The following is an 18,675-nucleotide window of genomic DNA, read 5'->3' as shown; positions in this document are numbered from 1 at the left end:
CAATCTTAAAAGTTATATCCCGTTCCGGGGACAAAGACTCTAACTCTTCAGAAAAAACATCTAGAAAGTCTTTTACTACAGGCATGTCCTCCAAATTCACCTTATCACTAGGGGTGTTAATAAGGAAGGCCAAATAACCTTGAACTCCTTTACTTAATAATCTTCTAGCCCGAATTCCTGAAATAAGTGCAGACGAAACCAACTTACCCCTCACATCCAACTTCAGGGTTGCTTCTCCTGGAATACACAATTCTACAATTTTTGTCCTACAATTCAACTGGGCATTATAACGGGCTAGCCAATCCATCCCTAAAATCACATCATATCCCTTAATTGCTAAACCTATCAAATCGGCCAACAATTTTCGTTCCCCAAAACAGATTTCACAATCCCTATACACCAGGTTAGCAATTAAACTTTTGTCTCCAGTAGGTGTTCTAACCTCCAAGTCATATGGTAATTTAATTGGGTTCAAATCTATCACACTCATAAAGTTAAGGTTTACAAAAGAATGTGTTGCACCCGAATCAATTAAAACCCTAGCTAAACGGTGAAAAATTGGAATTGTACATTCAACCACCTCAGTCGCCTCAGGGACCTGTTGATAGTCCAGTGCATAGATCCTAGCCGGTACTTTCGGTCGACTTCCTCCAGCACTAGTCTGTTTAGAGGTTGACTTTTCTGGCTTCTGAGTGTTACCTCCCATCTTCGTTTTACTTGGACAGTTCACGAGTTGGTGCTCCGTGCTACCACAAGCTAAACACTTCCCAAACTTCCTCCAGCATTCATTCTCAGAGTGGTTGGATTTTTCACAGTATCCACAAGTGACTTGAGGGGTCACGGCTGAACCACTAGAAGGCGCTCCCCTAGTCTGAACCGGTCCACTATGACCTCCTCTGGATAAAGCTCCACTAAGAGGTCCAGTAGTCCTTATTCCTCCCATTCCTTTTCCAACTTTAGAAGGCTGTGAACTCTTACTAGTCTGTCCAGAAGTACGACTAGAAAAGTTTCTCTTCTTATTGTGAAAGTCTTTAACTTGCATTCTTGCACTTTTTACCCGTTGTACTTTGTCTAAAGCCTCAATAAAGGTGGAGATTTGAGGTGCAGCTAAGCCCTCTTGGATTTCTACATTAAGTCCCTGCACAAACCGCCTTATCCTCTTTCGCTCATTGGTTACCAATTCAGGAGCGTACTTAGAAAGTTTAGTAAATTTTCCTTCATATTCAGCTACACTATGGGTCCCTTGTTTCAACTTGATAAATTCATCCTCCCTCTTTTCTTGAATCAGAGGTGGAAGAAATTTTTCATTAAACTCCCTCGTGAAATTCTCCCAAGTCCAAAGGGTTTGAACTCTCTCTCGTTTTCCTTTTATCATGTCCCATCAAGCACGAGCCACTCTCTCAAATTGGAAAGCAGCAAAATTCACTTGCCTATTCTCGGTATAGTCTAAGGCGGCGAATATATTAGTCATTCTTTCCAACCAATTCTTCGCTACCTCAGGATCGGGTTCACCAACGAATTTAGGCGGATTAAACTTCAAAAATCTTTCTAAGGCTCAGTTCTCTCCTCTTTCCCGTCCCCCAGGTTGGTTAAGTGGTCCAGGACCTTGCCTATCAGCTAAGCGTTCTAGGATATCAGTCCTCCTATTGATGGCAGTAGCCACTTGATTTCCCTTTATATTTTCCTGTCCCTGGGTCGGTCCAGTTGCCGATCCCTGATCATCTCCATGAGATTTGGCCTGTCCAGTCCATCGCCCACGGCCTCGATCACGGTCTCGACCACTTCTTTGTCCGTCCATTATCCTAGATGTGCCTAGTGCAAGAAATAAATCAATTTCGTGAGAAAATACTTAAAACAAGAACCAATCACGAAAGCATTGAAAATAACAATAATTTACATTCATTATCATTTCAAGTTCATACAATTAGCAAGTCATGGAAAAATCATAAAAATATAGCACGCAAGTGCTACAAGAGTACTTTTAGTCACAGAAGACTAAAGTAAAAGCAAGTGCCACAAAAGTTGGTTACACAGTCATGCAAAATACAATGGCCTCAGCACGTAGCATCACCCCTGCTAATCCTATCTACACCAGTCAAAAGGGTTAAAAGAGTCGATCACTAGGGACCTAGTCCACAGCAGGACTACCAGGCGGAATCTCCTCCTCAGGGTCCTCCTCCTGGACCGGGCTCTGAACTATATCCGCCACTCCCTCTATCATCTCAGTGGCATCAGCCAAGATCCTGGAAGCCCGATCACGGACCTCTCCTCCTAATCTAGTAAGTCAAGCTCTAATACTCTGGAGCTCCTCACGAACAACTGCAGCTGTAGCCACCTCGCCCTCTACTACCTCCTCAACCTCAGCGATCCTCTCGCCCTGAGCACTAACCATCTGTCTAAACTCGTTCACTTCGGCCTGTAAGTCTAAGTTGGCGGTCACCAACTGACGACGCTCATCGTCCAATGCTAGCACAATATGATTCGGGTAGGCAAATATCACCCTACATGGGCAACGAGGATATCCATCATAAGGTGCATATCGCACGTGAACTCCTCCACTCAGAACTCGGTAGTAAATGGGCCTAGAAAACTCTACGTGACCATTAGCATGGCCATTCCCATTAGTTGCCGAAGTCTCGTTTCTATTTTCCATCCCTGCAAAACAATTACACTTTTTAGGTTAGAACCTTAATCACTCACTCGCACAGATGTCACTTAGGGTATGTCTAACATAGTCACTAGTTTGCCCAAATATCACTTAAGGTATGACTAAATCGTCCGGTCTCAGGTCTTAAGGGTAAAGTATCTAGTATGTCTCCCATATAGATCTCTAACCTAGTGCTCTGATACCAACTGTGATGCCCCCACTTCTCCCTAAGGCGAACCAGAGGGTATCCGCGGGACGCCTGCCCAACTCTCACCAAGACTCAAGCAATTTCCGTTCAAGCTTAATGTAAAACTATTCAACAATACTAGATAAGTAAGAAAGTGCGGAAAACTTCCAAACTTAACAATATATATATAACGCTTATCCAATCATTACATTAAATTCCCAAAAGTTACATCAATACCCAAAATATATAACATCTAGGTACATCAAATATCCAAATCATACATTAAGTTCCCAATAGTACAACCAATAAAAGGTCTAGCCCAAAATATATTAGAAACACTAAGCCAAAAATGCATCAAAAGAGTTCCTCCAAGTATCATTCCATGCCCAATCCTATTAAGGAAAACAAATCTACAGGGTGAGCAAAACGCTCGTGAGGTCAAGGACACACATGCAAGGACATAGTCCAAATAACAAGCCCAATTAACAGGTCACATAATAAAGTACAAGTAATTGTCAATTCCAATGAAATGTAAACAGAAACAATTCAAGGATATGGTAGCTCTCAGGAGTTAAGTTTCACTTGCTTTGCCAAGGTCATTCGTATACCTTCCCGCGATGACTCTCCGTCAACCAGGTCGGTATTTCAAATCCGTAGATCTCCACTTACTTCTCATGTCCGTCCACCGTACATACCACAACCGGGCCCGCACGTCATTTATGAGGCGGTACTCAACGAGTATGCCAAGCAAGATCTCTCCAATAGATCAAGCTTATCATGTGATTCTCATGGCACACCGAGGTTCCCGTCCAAGCCCATGCCAGCTCGAGTTCCAAGGTCGACCTATGAGTTTGGGCGTCCCCCATGTGCATTTGAGTGTCAAGGAGATTTACTTCAGTGACGTATGCAGCCATAGCATACTATTTCAAGTCAAGCAAGCATTTGATGTATTCAAGCATTCAGGTGATGTCCAGCAGGTCATTTATTTCATGTCAAGCAAGTTAATCATGAGTTATTTATTTCAAATGAGAACGAGTACGATAAAGTACACACTCGACTCCATTTTCAAAATTTCAAGTCATGAATAACAAGTAAACGTGTATCAAGTCCACAGGAATTCAAGTAGTCATGCACTTGACGCTCACCAAGTCAACCAAGGAGAATTGTTACTTGAAGTTCAAGCATCTACAGTAGGATCCTCTTGAAGGTTCTCGTGCGAGCCTGAGCAATTAATAGTGAACAAATACTTATAAAGCCCAATTATCAAGAAAGATTGCACGCTTGTACAATCCTAGAAAATTTCACTAAAATGAGCCTAAATTACTTGCGAATTAAGGCTCAAAAGTGGGGTTTTAAAGTACAAAAGAAATCGAGTTCTCATCTTTGAAATCAAATATAAAACGTTCAAGTAATATCAAAGGAATAAGGAGAATTTGAAAAACTCCATTTCCTTAAGATTCGGAAATTTCAGTTTTGATACGAGATCTTTGAAATATCGTATTTCACTCTTTACAAGTCCAAAATTGGAAAAATTGGTACTGTTGGAAACCTCTTAGGAAGTACTAAAAGTTCCTAGAAGACACCTTTCCAGGATTCTAAATGGAAGGTATCCAAAAATTAGCTCAAAGTTGCTGTTTTGGGACATTGAAGACAAGTTTAAGTTGGTTTTTGGCCAACTTTGAAAATTCGGAAAAATTCACTTGATTTGAACTAACCTCTGGAATTTGGAACTCTATTAGGGTTGCAATCCAAGTTTAAAAATAAATAAACGGAACGAGAATCGAAGTTTTGAGCATCAAGATACAATAGCTCAAAGTTGGTGAAAAACCGAAACTGTTAAGCCAATTTTCCAGATTTAAGTTCCAAACTTTGGGACTTTAGTTAGGTATCAAAACGGACTCGGAACAGAGCCAATTTGGTATGAATATACTACCGTATAAGGGCCACTCCTTTGCCAAATTTCATAGGAAAATATGCTCGGAAATCGGTTAACGAGACCGTTGAAATCACAAGAAATTCTAAGGCTAAACTGCCTTTGAACTTCCGTTTTGCCGTTTCCAAGCATTTGGTCAAGAAACATCTGAAACTTGGTCCATTCCGGTAGGTAATGTCTAAAATATGTCCAAGGTACATTTGATAAGTGATATACACTAAGAAGCTTCGGATAACAAAGTTCCAAATCATTGTTAGTTTCAAATCTGTCCAAATGCATGGTATTTCTTCACAATACCAGATTCGAATTTTGGTCATAAATCACTCAATTCAACTCGGAATTGAGCATGGTTGTGTCATTAGAAAACACATTCATAGAGCTACAATTTCTTAGAAGAAACCATTTTCAAAATCTGTCCACAACTAGCCCACATTTAAGCATCAAGTTGTAGTTCATGTTCTGCCTTCCAGTGAACCAACGAAACAGTGCAGCCAAGTTCAAACGGTTGGTGTAGTTCACTCAAGTGGAATCAGAATGTGTATTTTATAATGTTGGAAAGCTGGGAATGTCTAATTTCCAGTGCCGCAAACGGCACTCGATTTTGACATCGGGACAAAGAGTTATAGTCTAAACAAAATCATTGCCAGAATAATACGGGACACAATTCCAGTTTTGGCAAATTTTCTAAATCTCAACATGCACTCACCCAAATCACGTAAAATTTTGAGAAAACTTTATACACAACCTATATTACACATTTGCATTAGAAACAAGTCAATTGGACTTCAAGAAAGTACACTAAAATGCACAAAAATGGCAGGGCAGAATCGGCACCTTCACATGCAACCCCTCATTTGACTTCCTTTTCACTTTTATCACTTAACTCTACTAAATTAACACCTAATCAACACAATTAACATCCAATCTTATCAAATCAGATCATCAAAGTCATTGTGGGATTTCATAGAGCCCACTCACCAATTTTCTAACAATTTAACGCTGCCCATGAGAATTCAAGAGCTCATGAGTGTAATCTATCTTCCATAAATCAAGAATTAAGTGGTTGATCATTACTTACTTTCTTAGAGAGCCAAGACAGAAATTTCGGTCACTTTGAGCTGGAGAAAAATCGTGAGAGGCAGCTCCTTTCCTAGCTTATCTTGATCACCAAGTGCTTTGAGTGTTGTGTGTAAAATTTGGAGGTAATTTGAGCAAGGAATTGAGGAGAAAGAGTGGAAGAATTTTCTTGTCCTGTTCTTCCTTTGTTGCTCGGCTGTTTGAGTGTATGTGAGGAAGGAAATTCTAATGTTATTAGCTTCTAAGGTAAGCTTAAAACTTGTGGCTCAAATTTGCTCAAAGTTGTCCACTAAAATAATGCACATGCGCATGCGTTTCTTACTCGATTCCTCTCGACTTTATTGTACTAGTGCACTAAACCTCTAATGCACTTACATTCATATTATTATTATTCACTCTTAATAATCCCAAAATAACGGTCTAAGGCTCCTCAATTACTCGCGCGCGTAAAAACGCGTATTTCCAATTTAAGCGCGAGATAGTGAAATTTCTAAGAAGTTCTTATAACCGTAATATAACTAACTAACCTTTGAACACTTATACATAAAAATACCTATTTTAGAACTAATGTACAAGTCTCCAATTTTCCAAACTTATTGTATCCTCGAATCGATTATTTACTCCAATCGCGTATTAACTATTTTCACTTAACGAGCCTTTAGAAATTAAATTTTAAAACGAGACACTTTAAAAATATAACTAAGCTATAGATCCATCACATTAGGTCTAAAAAGGTTAGAAAATAATAATCGGAGCATTTGGCCAAATAAATAATTAAATAAGCTAGAATTTTGAGTTTAAAATAGATATTTTTTTTTTGTGAGTCTTTACAGATTCTATATATGGATAGATGGTGACATTATTTTATCAATGTTAGGCAGTACAATTATGTATGTCATATGTGTTTATAAGAAAAGTTATTTGATAGACTCATTGATCAGATGACTATATAAATAATTTTAGTGCATATGCGAGACATAAGTTGTTTATTCTGATTATTGATTTGTAAATTTGTATTGTGCATTTATTATTGGTTTGTTGAGTAAAATTGTATGTGTATGGTAGAATTTTCACATGTAGTTGTTAGTAATTAACAATTATTGTGAATAATGTAAGATGGTCATTGGTACTTATGACATAGTTGTGCACTGCAAGGGAAAGAAAGTCAGGATCCCGAATGTTGATCCTAATGAATACTTGTACAGTAACTTGCTATATGATGTGATTTAAAAAGTATTGAGAGAAATGTCAGAAAATGTAAATATGCTGATAAATACAAGGAAGGAAATTCCCGGTGAAAATAAAATGTGCGATGTTAATGATGATGATGCAGTTGTCGACATGTTCAAAATGCATCAATTTGAAATTGTAATCAATTTACATGTATATGACATAAAAATTATTTCAACTGAATATGGTAATACCAATGCTGATAAAAATTTTGAAAACACTCAAGAGAATTTAGGTCTTGATCAGACTTCTAAAAGGATGATTACTAACCTTGAAATATCTGATGATGAATATGAGGATTCTAGTTTTAATGATTCATGAAAACATATGCTTGACAGTGACAATGAAGTTGATGCAAATGCTAATGCTATGTTAGTGAATAGTAGTGAATCAAGTGATGCCAATTTTTCTAATTTTGAAGAAAATGAAGATGGTGAGATTGTTTTTAATTCTGAATTTGATCAAGAGTCTCACCCTATGATAGAAGTGTTGAGATAAAAAATGTGGACTTACAACCATAGAGATGATATAGAATTTGAAAAAGTTCAATTCTTCACTAATGTGGATTCGTTTATAGCAATCTTGAAAGATTATGTAATTCAAAAACGATTTTCAATACTTAGTTTGAAGAATGAGAAAACTAGAGTGACTGCTATTTATGATGTGGATGGTTGCAAATGGAGGATTCATGCATCACCAGTGGCTGATTCCATCACTTTTATGATTAAAGCCTACCAACCTAAACACACTTGTGCGATGGATAGGAATAATATTGAGACTACATCTGACTAGATTATAAAAAAACTGATTCCTTTGATGAGAGATCATCTTATCATATCTAACGAGGGGATAGGAGCTAAGATGAAAAAGTATGATGTTAGATCAACTTACATGCAGTATTTTAGAGCAAAAAAGAAAGCAGAAGAAGAGATTCAAGGAAACTTCAATGACTCCTGTAGCAGTTGACAATATGTCGAAATAGGTAAAAGTTATTGCATTGCCTATTAATGATGCTAAAGTTGTAATTAAATTCCTTAAAAGTAATATATTTTGCAGGTTTGGAATTTCAAAAACCATTAAAAATGACAAAGGCAAACATTTTTTGTAATAAATCATTTGACATTTTATTGCTTAAATATGGTTGCAAGCACAAAATTTCACTTCCTTATCACCTGCAAGTGAATGGCCAAGCAAAGTTTGCTAATTGGGAGCTCAAACTCATTTTAGAGAAAATAGTGAACAAGTCAAGGAAGGATTAGACGATAAGTTAGATGATGTATTATGGAACTATAGCATGGTATTTAAGACTCTGTTGGGAATGTCGCCTTATCGACTAATTTATTGAAAAATATGCCATCTAGCATAAAGCAGATTAGGCTATGAAGGCTATTAATATGGATTTTCATGTTGCAGGTGAGAAGAAATTGCTTGAATTGAGTGAATTGGAGGAATTTCATTTGACTTTGTATGAGAATGCCAAGATATATAAGAAAAATGTGAAGTTTCAACATGACAAGCATCCTTCATGAACAATTTGAAATTGGACGTTAAGGTGTTATCGTACAATTCATACCTTAAATTATTTTCCAGACAAGTTAAAATCTAGGTGCTCTAATCCATTTGAACTGACAAGAGTACTTTCCTATGAATCGGTAGACATAACAAATGGTAAAAATGAATCTTTTAAGGTGAATGGGTAGAGTTTAAAGACTTATTTAACAAGTGAAATAGCCCCAAAAGGGGTAGTTTACTCAGGGGCTTCTTCTCTTCATTAAAATAAATAGTGAAAACTGCAGTATAACGATTTTAAACAAAGCACTTGTTGGAAGGTAATCCAACCATTTAGTGTTTTTCTAGTGTTTAGTATGCTTCTTGTATTTCTTAAGTTAATATGCGTCTTTATGAATTTTGTAGGTCACAGCATCAAAATGGTCGTGGACATGGTCAAAATTGGATTTTTCCTCTTGGACAAGATATTAAGAGAGTTTTATACTTATACTTTGTATTTTAATCTTTTTTTAGCGGGAAATAATATTTTTTTATTACCATAAAATTGAAAGAGTAAAAGAACTGACAGCCAAAATCTGACCTCAACCGAATGAAGACAATATCATACGAACCGATGACAAATCTTGCGAAACTAGAACAAGATGAGTTCCAACTAGAGAAGGCAACTACTGCATATGATCAAATATCAATTCACCAGATGTTCTAATAGCCGCTAACCTATTCGCAGAGGAATTGACCTCCTGAAAAATACGCCGTCTAAAAGCTGAGAAATCATGAATCAGTCTTCTAATCTTTCTCAATATGTTACATAAAAGCCATTCAGCAAATAGGATGCCTCGACCAGATGTCCACCAGTTACCAACAGGGTTCCTGATATAGATCGAACAAGAATTACGTCGATCCAGTCTTCCAATAGAAGAAGCTCATGAAGTCTCCATCTACCATCCAATTGAAAAGTTTGATCAGCCATTGTACGGCATCTACATCATGAATTGGTCACTATCTAGGACGAAAATAGGGAAGAACTTAGAGTTCAAGACGGAGGCATGTATGTTCTCCTCTACAGTTTGCAAGGCAATGCCGTCCTTGGTCACCTTCATAAGCACAAGATCCGCCCCACCTTGGACTAGCAGATCGCAACACTTTCGCAGAAGCCAAGCTCTTCTGACCATGAAACAGAACAGACTCCTCTCTAGAACGATGGACATTTCCGAAGTGAGCAGTTCTTAGCCGCCTAAGGGGAAGTGGTAGCGAAAGGTTTTGGTTTTGCGCACTGTTCTTGTTGCCTAATTCGTCCTTTTCATTAATCAAGTGAAAGTGTAGGCTCGTCCGGGATTGGGTGCTTTTACTAAAAGAGTACTTTGAAGGATAAAAGTGCATTTAATATGTTTGGTGAGTGTAATTTGTTGAATTTAGGAGTAGAATTTTTAAGTGTTTTAGAGCAACTTTTGTATTTCAAAAACAAAAAATCAATTTAACAATCTCACTATAAATTTTAAACTAAATGAAAAGATAAATATGTTTTACAAATTCAAAAGGGCACATTATCAAATAGAAAAAGTATTATTCTATTTTCAAAAAATGTGTAATTTATGTATAGTGATATTAGTAGGAAAGAGAATTTTTACTTTCCTTTTATATCTTTAGTGGCAGATCATCTTTTATTTGAATAAGTGGTGAGTCACATGAAGAATAAAAATAAAATTTCATAAAAAAATGGGTTGACTTGTCTAAAATGACAATTAATTTTGCACAAGAAAAAGTGTCAAACATGACAAATTTTATGAGATGGAGGGAGTAGTACACACCCAAATAATATGATTAAACACTTTATAAGTACATTGATAACGAAAAGTTCTACTAATTGAAATGTTATTTAATAAACTACTGCAACTCCAAACAGACTTTTTTAGTCAAAGTTGTTAATCATATTGTTTAGATGCATACACTTATATAAGTACTTTTTCTATTTAATAATATGCAATTTTGAGTTTATAAATTATTTATCTCTTTTTTTAGCTCAAAATTTAAAAAAAATTATTAAAGTTAAATTTTATTTTTTTGAAACATAAAAGTTACTTTAAAAGTTCAAAATTTAAAACCTATGCTAAAAGCTCTTTTATGGCGAAAAGCTCTACTCCTAAATTCGAGCAATTCCATCAAATACATTAAAAGTGTTTTTATCCCCCAAAAACACTTTTTTAACAAAAGAACCACAACCCTAAACAATTTTTAAATGTTTTTTGATAAGTCATCACAACCCAAATGAGCCCTTTAGCACATCTTGGCAAATTTTTCTAGTTTCTCTCGATGCTTCAAGGGTTTTTTACCATACTTGCTGTCAACTATGAGTTTTTTTTTTCACTTAGCATTTGGATAGGAGTTTATTTGGATGATTTATTTGAGATAGTTACTGTATCACTTTTTGTGATGTGATGTATGTAAGATAAAAAGATGATTGGGAAGATAAAAAGGTGGTTGAAATTTGTGAAGTAAATTATTTTATCTGAAATCAAGTCAATCCAAACAAACTTAATGTCTTTTTTTTTTTTTGAGGTCATATGCACTGCATGCTTAATTTTCCACCAAAACAAGGCTACAATTATACCTTCAGTACCAAATCATGGCTATTTTAGTCTTATCAACACTTTTTTTTTTTAACAGTGTTAAGCATTTTTAACATTTTGACTAGTCAAGAGAGGGGTAAAGTATATATTTCTGATGTTGCGTTATAAAGAGTGACTAAACCATACCTTGAAGGGACATAGTATGATCAATCCTTTTTTTATTTATTTAAAGCTGACTGGGAAGCGAATGTTAATGTTTAATTTTAAGCAGTTTTAGAACAAGCCCTGAGTCTATTGGAATATGTGTTCAATCCCTCTCAGAGAAAATATTTGTTCAATCTCTCTCTTTCTCTCTCTCTCGTGTATATATTATTTAAAGCTGACTGGGAAGTAATGTTTAATTTTTAATTTTACGCAGTTTTAGAACAAGCCTTAGTGAATTGGAATGTCTGAATGCGACATTAACTACTAGGAATATTCAATATGTGACCACTAACATGTGACAAGTCCCTGCAAAGAAAATTTTCGTTGACTGATAAGAGAAGCGATAAAAATGTCAAGATGGGAATGGATTCCATGACCTTGCTGTATCTACTAATTGAAAAGCCTGAGCTGCAGAGCATAGGATGTTCGTCTACTTTATCCACCATTGCATTCAGGCATTTAATTCTTCATGCCATATAATATTCCCCTTTGTTCCTAGACATTCTTACCCCAATTGCAGTTTTATGTTCTGGAAAGAAATATTTCTATCTTTTTTCTTTTCAGTGAAGAGAAGAACGGATTATACTACATCGATCTCTAACTTAACTAAAGCTGAGAAATCAAGTTGATCATACACTCGCATGGCTTGTATAATGACTCCAAAGGCTTGCCTCTGCCCCCATTTGAGCCTGGATTTTCTTCCAAATCCTTCATTGAATCAAAGTATTGAATCAAAGTGCCCAATGACAATGCAACTAACTTCACAGCCAAATCGGCTCCTGGACAAGCTCTCTTTCCTTTTCCAAATGGAAGAAAATTGAACCCTTCATCATAAATCACTTCAAATCTTTCCGGCTTAAACTTGTTTGCTTCTTCCCAAACATTAGGGTCTCCATGGATGCCAGTTTTCTTCCAGTCATTGTCACTTTCAACTCTTATTCTTTGAATGCTTCAATTAGGGCAAACTAAGATACTCAATTTGAAAGCAGTGCAATTACTATTGTATTGGAATAATGGTTATTTCCTTTTGGTTCTTCACACCGTTTTCAGGCTCCTGGTGCTCAATTAGATTGGTGAATAAATAAGAATTCTAATTAGGCTTGTGGAGTTGTGCTTTTCATCTTCTTCTCCACAACGTATAATTGGAATCATATAACTTTCCACATTTTCACGTAAAATACTTAATTTTGTATAATTTTAGCATCAACTTGTATTGAAAGAAAGTTACAACTACAAATCTGAAATTGTAAGAGGAGCTCAAAACCAAAAAAAAAAAAACAGACACTTATTTCTTGATATTTAAGTTCTAAAAAAAAAAAAAAAAGAAATCCCAATTTGTCTTAATAGAACAACATATCTAACTTAAAGTTGGGAAATTGTTTTTATCATCGATGGGCGTGGCTTGTAAGATGCCTCCAAAGGCTTGGCCTTACCCAAAGTTGCTTCTTGATTTTCTTCCAAATCCACCATTTCAGGCCCAACTCTTTGCCACTCAAAGCATTGGATCAGAGTGCCCAATGTCAAGCCAGCCAGCCTTATGGCCTCATCCATTCCTTCAAATCTTTCTGGCTTATACTTGTTGGGCTCTTCCCAAACATTGGGGTCCCTGTGAATGGCCCAAACATTCACTAACAAAGTTGTACCTTTAGGAACCTCGTAGCCTCCTATCGTGCAATCCTCAGATGAAAAATGAGGCACAAGAGTTGGTGCCGCAGGAAATAACCTTAGTGTCTCGTTGATTATGCAGCGTAAATAAGGCAATTTGGAGAGATCAGAATCATTTAGCAGATGGCCAGGCTGCATTTTTTCTAGCTCATCTCTTGCCTTTTGCAGTACATTAGGGTGATTTAATAGGCTGGACAATGCCCACTCCATTGTCTGAGATGTGGTATGGGTTCCGGCTGATAACATTAACTACACAAGAAGTAATGTACAGTCAAATTCAATTTAACTTTTTGAATGAATAAGAAAAGAATATGAATTAGTTTTTAGAATCAAGTTGTTGACAAATAATGTCATTTCTCTTGCTATAGATCATGAATCAATAATTTACACTTTTGACATTGATCGCAAATGAATGTCCACTAGTCAACATAAGAAGGGAACTATATATTATGGGATGTGACATCTATAGACCTCAATTATATGTAGAGGCATGAAGGAACTACTTTTTTGGGTTATTGCCAATATGCACTCCTAAATTATCACCAATTTGCTTGTTACTCTCTAAATTGCTAAATTTAGAACTTCAGTATCTTATACTATTCTTTTGTTGGCCCATTGGTCAAATCTACTCAAATCCAAATAACTTTTTCTAGCTTAGAAGGCTTCAAATATCCTTAATTTGTTGTTTGTCCAAATTCTCTAATTCATTAAGGGGTATTAAAATGTTTCATTCTAAAGTTGCTAAAAGAATTAATTGGTTTTATCTTATTTGGACGATTCGCCCCAAAATTGATAGTATATTATATTTAAGTATCACAATTCATAGTTCACAGTATAAACTGAAAAGCCAAAATTAAATAGGGGGTTAAATGCAAACCCCCCCCCCCCGAGCTATTACACTAGTTGCATTTTGCACCCTAAACTATTTTAATAGGCACTTTACACTAGGGATGACAATTGGATGGGTCCCGCGAGGGCACCCATCCCCCGGAGGATGGGACGGGGGATAAAATGCTCCCCCGTTAAATAGGGGTGGGGTATAAGGGACTATACCCTCGCCCCATCCCCCACTCTATCCCCCACTTAAATAAAATAATATATATATACACACACATATATATTAATTACATATATAACATATTTGATATTATTAGTTATACTAATAATTATATATTTATATTAATTCAAATTATTGATTAGTTATACTAATATATTTATACTAAATTATTATTACATTTTTTACTATTCATACATTTATTTTATTATATAATTTTTACCAACTATATATTTATATGAAATTACTAATTAAATTTTTTACTAATTATATATTTTTACTAATTATAAACTTTTTCTCCGTGGGTGGGATGGGGCGAGGCGGGGGCGGGGGAGGGGCCCCATTGCCATTCCTACTTTACACCCTTAGTCAACTATAAAATAATAAGAAAATTAACCCAATCTAAATAATTGATGAAATGGCCAATTTATCCTCCATTAAAAGCTTTTAAGTGACAAAAATACCCTTTTGGTAGAAAAAATGTCACTTTAAATGGATTAATTTTCACTTCATAATAAATTTCTAATTGAAAACATATAACAATAAAATATATGATCACTTTGAATGACAATTAAAACAAAAGAAGTAGGAAAAAAAAGAAAAGGAATAAATTCAATTCAAAAATCTCATCAACCCTATTTTACTACGTACTTCAAGTTAGCCTATGTAAGAAAAGATTGTTGTCAAGGAAAAGTAAATAATTTAGGTGTTTTATTAAAATTTTTGAGCTCAATATTTTTTTCCCTAATATACAGCTTCTAATTTTGGTTCGGTATTGAAATTTTATTGCAAATATTGTGCTAAACTTATATGAAAATTTTGGGGTTCTACTCCAATTTTATGCTTGTGAAGATTCCAAGTGAAATTTTGCTGATTATATGAAGTTATAGCATTATGATGCATTGAAGAAAATTATGAGATTTTAAAAATTGCAACAGTAATCACTCAATATTTCTCTATTTTGACTCCAATAGTCTTAATCATCACTCAAAATGATTTTTTATGTGTTACCAATTAGTAATCTTCCCCACCAAATTAGTGTTTTTATCACTTAAGATTTTAATTTTTTTCGAAACAATAAGTGATTTTATAGATTAAAAAAACTTTACAGTTTCGAGTTAAGATTCGATGGAACTATACAATCAGTGTATTTTGACACGGATGAATCAAAGTTTCTCATCTTAAATAATGCTAAACCATATAAGATAATCCTATTACTAATATGATTATGATCCTTGCTAACTTAACAAAAGGAGCACATATGAAACAACAACTTTAAATGATGAATGTCTTCCAACAGGGTAGCCAATCTCATATCACTTAAAGTTTTTAATGGAGGATAAATTAATCATTTCATCAATTATTTGGATGAAATTAATTTTCGTGTTATTTTTTAGTTGACTAAGGGTGTAAAGTGCCTATTAAAATACTTTAGAGTGTAAAGTGCAACTAGTGTACTAGTTCGTGGGAGTTTTATGCATTTAACCCTTAAATACGGGTATAAATTGAAAGCAACCCTTTTTGTTGAGTTAATTTATCCCCGATTCTTGGCTGTCAATTGGCCTCTGTAGAAGTGGCACCAAACAAATATCGAGGCCCCTGATTCTAAATTAGGAGCCTCATTAGTTGAGTTCGTAATCGAGATTTCTGTTTTTAATTTTTAAGAGAGATTCAAAGCCTTATAAAGAGAAAAAGGGAGATTTGAGAATTCAACAAAGATTTCACGATCATCTACCTAATAATCTTACTAACTGAGTGAATTCTGTGGGATAGTTTGTGGCCCAAACTTCTGAGAGTTCGGTTCAGACATTTGTCAACAACGCACATCAAACCAAACTTGCTAGGGCAATTATGTGGTGCAAACATTTGCAACCACTTGCATTCTAAAAATCTGAAAATTAACTATTCGTTATGGAACATCAATGAGGCACATAATATATATATGTATATATAGTTATGTAAACGAAAGTATTACTAATAAAATATATACATTTTATTTTTTTATAACAAGAGAGAGGTAGGATTTATTCCAGCCGAATGTTTCAATGAAAATAAAAATATTTTGTTTGAGACAACCAGTTAAAATATTGTGCCATAAGTATTACTTAATATCTATGCTCAAATGAACACTTTTTAAAATGTCTCACAGCCTCCACCGTTAACTTAGCCCCAACCGCGAGTAACTTGGTTAAGGTCTCATTATCTTATCTCATCTTTTTGTTTTATCGTAACGATAATATTTTTATAATCTACTCTATTTTAATTTAGGGGAGAAAGCCATTAAAAGTGTCAGGCACGATTAACTGACAAGTATATGATGAGAGGCAATGGTTGAACTCTTAATCTACCATCCCCCAAGACTTTACTTTAAAGTTTTAATGGTGACCAACGGTCCAAGTGGCTGTTATCTTATCTCATCTGATTTGCTTCTGTTGTCCGTTATTGAATATTATCACGTGTATCAATTGTTAGTATATCACCTCCATCAGGGGCAGGGAGCAAGTAGCAATCTTCCCCAAATTTTAAAGGCCTTAATTTGGCCAACAAAACAAAATGTAAAAAATGTACAACCAATATTAGCATACAATAACATGTATTTTTTGTTAAGAAGAGACTGATTTTTAACATTCTTGTAATAAAGTTGTGCAGATTATTTTGTGATGAATTTTACTTTATTACAAGTGTTGTACACTTTTGAGATAGTTATATTGACAACTCTTTCTATCCCATGGAGCATCGCAAGGCCATCACTTCCACGTTGTTGAATCCTAAACTTTTGACAGTAACTTGTAAAACGATATTTTTCGTTTGTTTAAGTTATCCTCAAGTGTCCATAAATTTTGTGATCTAGATTCCTAAATCTATATAAACGGAAAAGATTGTTAAAACCTTATATATTGTCACATGCCACTAAAGATTCTTTGATTATTTTATGGTTTAAAATGATAGATACAGCCATAAATTGATATGTTACTTAGGGACAAGAATTCGGTATAATTGTATTTTGTACAATTTCGTCCAATCCTTGTACAAGTTTAAATTTTTTAGTGTACAAATATATCATAATATTGTACTGAATATGCATCAAATATTTTATTAATGTACACCACTTTTACTTTGAATATAATAATATAATGTAATTATACACCAAATATAAAAAGTGTAATAACTAGATTGAACCATACCAAACTTCAACCTCACTAGCCCCTCTCCCGTTACGTTAGAGAACCACGACAAGATTTTACCCAATTTACATGTTGATGGTTGCCCCAACTTACCAGTCACCACTAGATATTGACACATTTAATGTTGAAATCATGTGTACACCCAAACAAAACCAAATTTTTTGAAAGACTTTGACTAAATTTCTTCCCTAGACACCAACACTGAAGTTAGTGGCATATACCATTTCCCCACTCACCACTAGATCCGGTGCCTTTGTGCTGTCGGAGGTGTTTTCTACAGTTCAGATCAGACCACAACATGAAGCTACAATTTGATCATTTCAAAATTCAGATCGAATTTGAACCATGAAAAGCATGCGGTTGCATCTACACCGCACAAGCACTGCATCCCTCATCACTAGTCTTAGCCCTACCACTAAATATGGCTAGACAATTTGTGCTGCTGCTGCTGCTACATGGGTGAGATGACCTTGTCCTAATGAATTATAGACCAATTTGTAAAAGAGATTCAAGTAGAAGAGACTTACTTGTATAATTCCTTTAACAATTTCGTCAGTGTAGTATTCGGGTTCTGCTTCTTGTAGAGATAACAATTTTTGAATAATTGTTTTCCTTCTCTCTGTCGAACAAGAACCGTCTTCTGCTACCTCTTTCCGCGTTTGATCAATCAGGCCCTGAAGAAACTCGTCCCTTTTCTGGTGCAAACTGATTACACCTTTCTCCAACCCTCCATAGCCAACCCACCTCAAGATTGGAATATAATCACAAAGATCAGTGAGTGCTCGCGGTGAAAATATATCACCTGGCTGATCAGATGGCCATCTTTTTCCAGCAGCTATTTTCATTATCGCGTTGAATAATAACTCCCGGAACAAAGAACTCATGTCCTTAACTTTCCAGGTTTTCTCATCAGAATTACTGGAAAACAATTTTTTGATGATGAAATGGATTTCTTCAGTCCAGTGTCATAGAGTATGAAGGATATACGGAAGTCGTGATTTGGAATACAGGAAAAACGTGTTCCAGCTTGAAGAAGGAGGAAGGCGTGTTCCAGTTTATGTGAAAGGCGCAGCTGCTCAACTTGAGGAAGAAAGGCGTGACTTACAAATCACGCCTTCTACCTGATATAACAGAATTATGCTTCTGTTTGGCGCAAGTGGAGCTGATGATTCCAGAACTTCCACGTGGCCTCACCTGATTAGCTAGTTAGAAGTTAGTTAGTCCGGAAAAGGCCATAAAAGGCTGAAGAATCCGGGAGTTAGATAGATTTTAGTCATATCATTTCCATTGATTGTAACAGAAATTGGCTCTGCCAATTTCCCTCTCTTCTCTCTTTCAATTCCTTCAATCTTTCCTTTCCAATCCTACATCCGTTGATTCTATTCTGTAATTGACCTACCTACTGTCAATCAGAAAC

At 35.5% G+C, this 18,675-nt stretch overlaps 1 protein-coding gene across 1 annotated transcript; it reads right to left on the bottom strand.

Annotated features, from left to right (window-relative positions):
- Positions 1-12,716: 12,716 nt before the first annotated feature.
- LOC113737363 ((+)-piperitol/(+)-sesamin synthase CYP81Q2-like) lies at positions 12,717-18,159 on the bottom strand. Its single transcript, XM_027264610.2, has 2 exons — positions 17,786-18,159; positions 12,717-13,268 (listed from the first exon to the last, which is right to left on the bottom strand). The coding sequence occupies exons 1-2, from the start codon at positions 18,140-18,142 to the stop codon at positions 12,717-12,719; spliced, it is 909 nt and encodes a 302-aa protein (XP_027120411.1). The 5' UTR covers positions 18,143-18,159.
- Between the last annotated feature and the right edge of the window lie 516 nt (positions 18,160-18,675).

Source organism: Coffea arabica, chromosome 1e (assembly GCF_036785885.1).
Source record: "Coffea arabica cultivar ET-39 chromosome 1e, Coffea Arabica ET-39 HiFi, whole genome shotgun sequence".
Classification (NCBI taxonomy): domain Eukaryota; kingdom Viridiplantae; phylum Streptophyta; class Magnoliopsida; order Gentianales; family Rubiaceae; genus Coffea; species Coffea arabica.
This window is presented reverse-complemented; position numbering and strand designations above follow the sequence as displayed.

Excerpts from the sequence above, each read along its gene's own strand:
- LOC113737363 (XM_027264610.2), bottom strand. The coding sequence starts at position 18,142 with ATGAGTTCTTTGTTCCGGGAGTTATTATTCAACGCGATAATGAAAATA. Across the intron at positions 13,269-17,785 it reads TTGTTAAAGGAATTATACAA|TTAATGTTATCAGCCGGAAC; the intron begins GTAAGTCTCTTC and ends CTTCTTGTGTAG.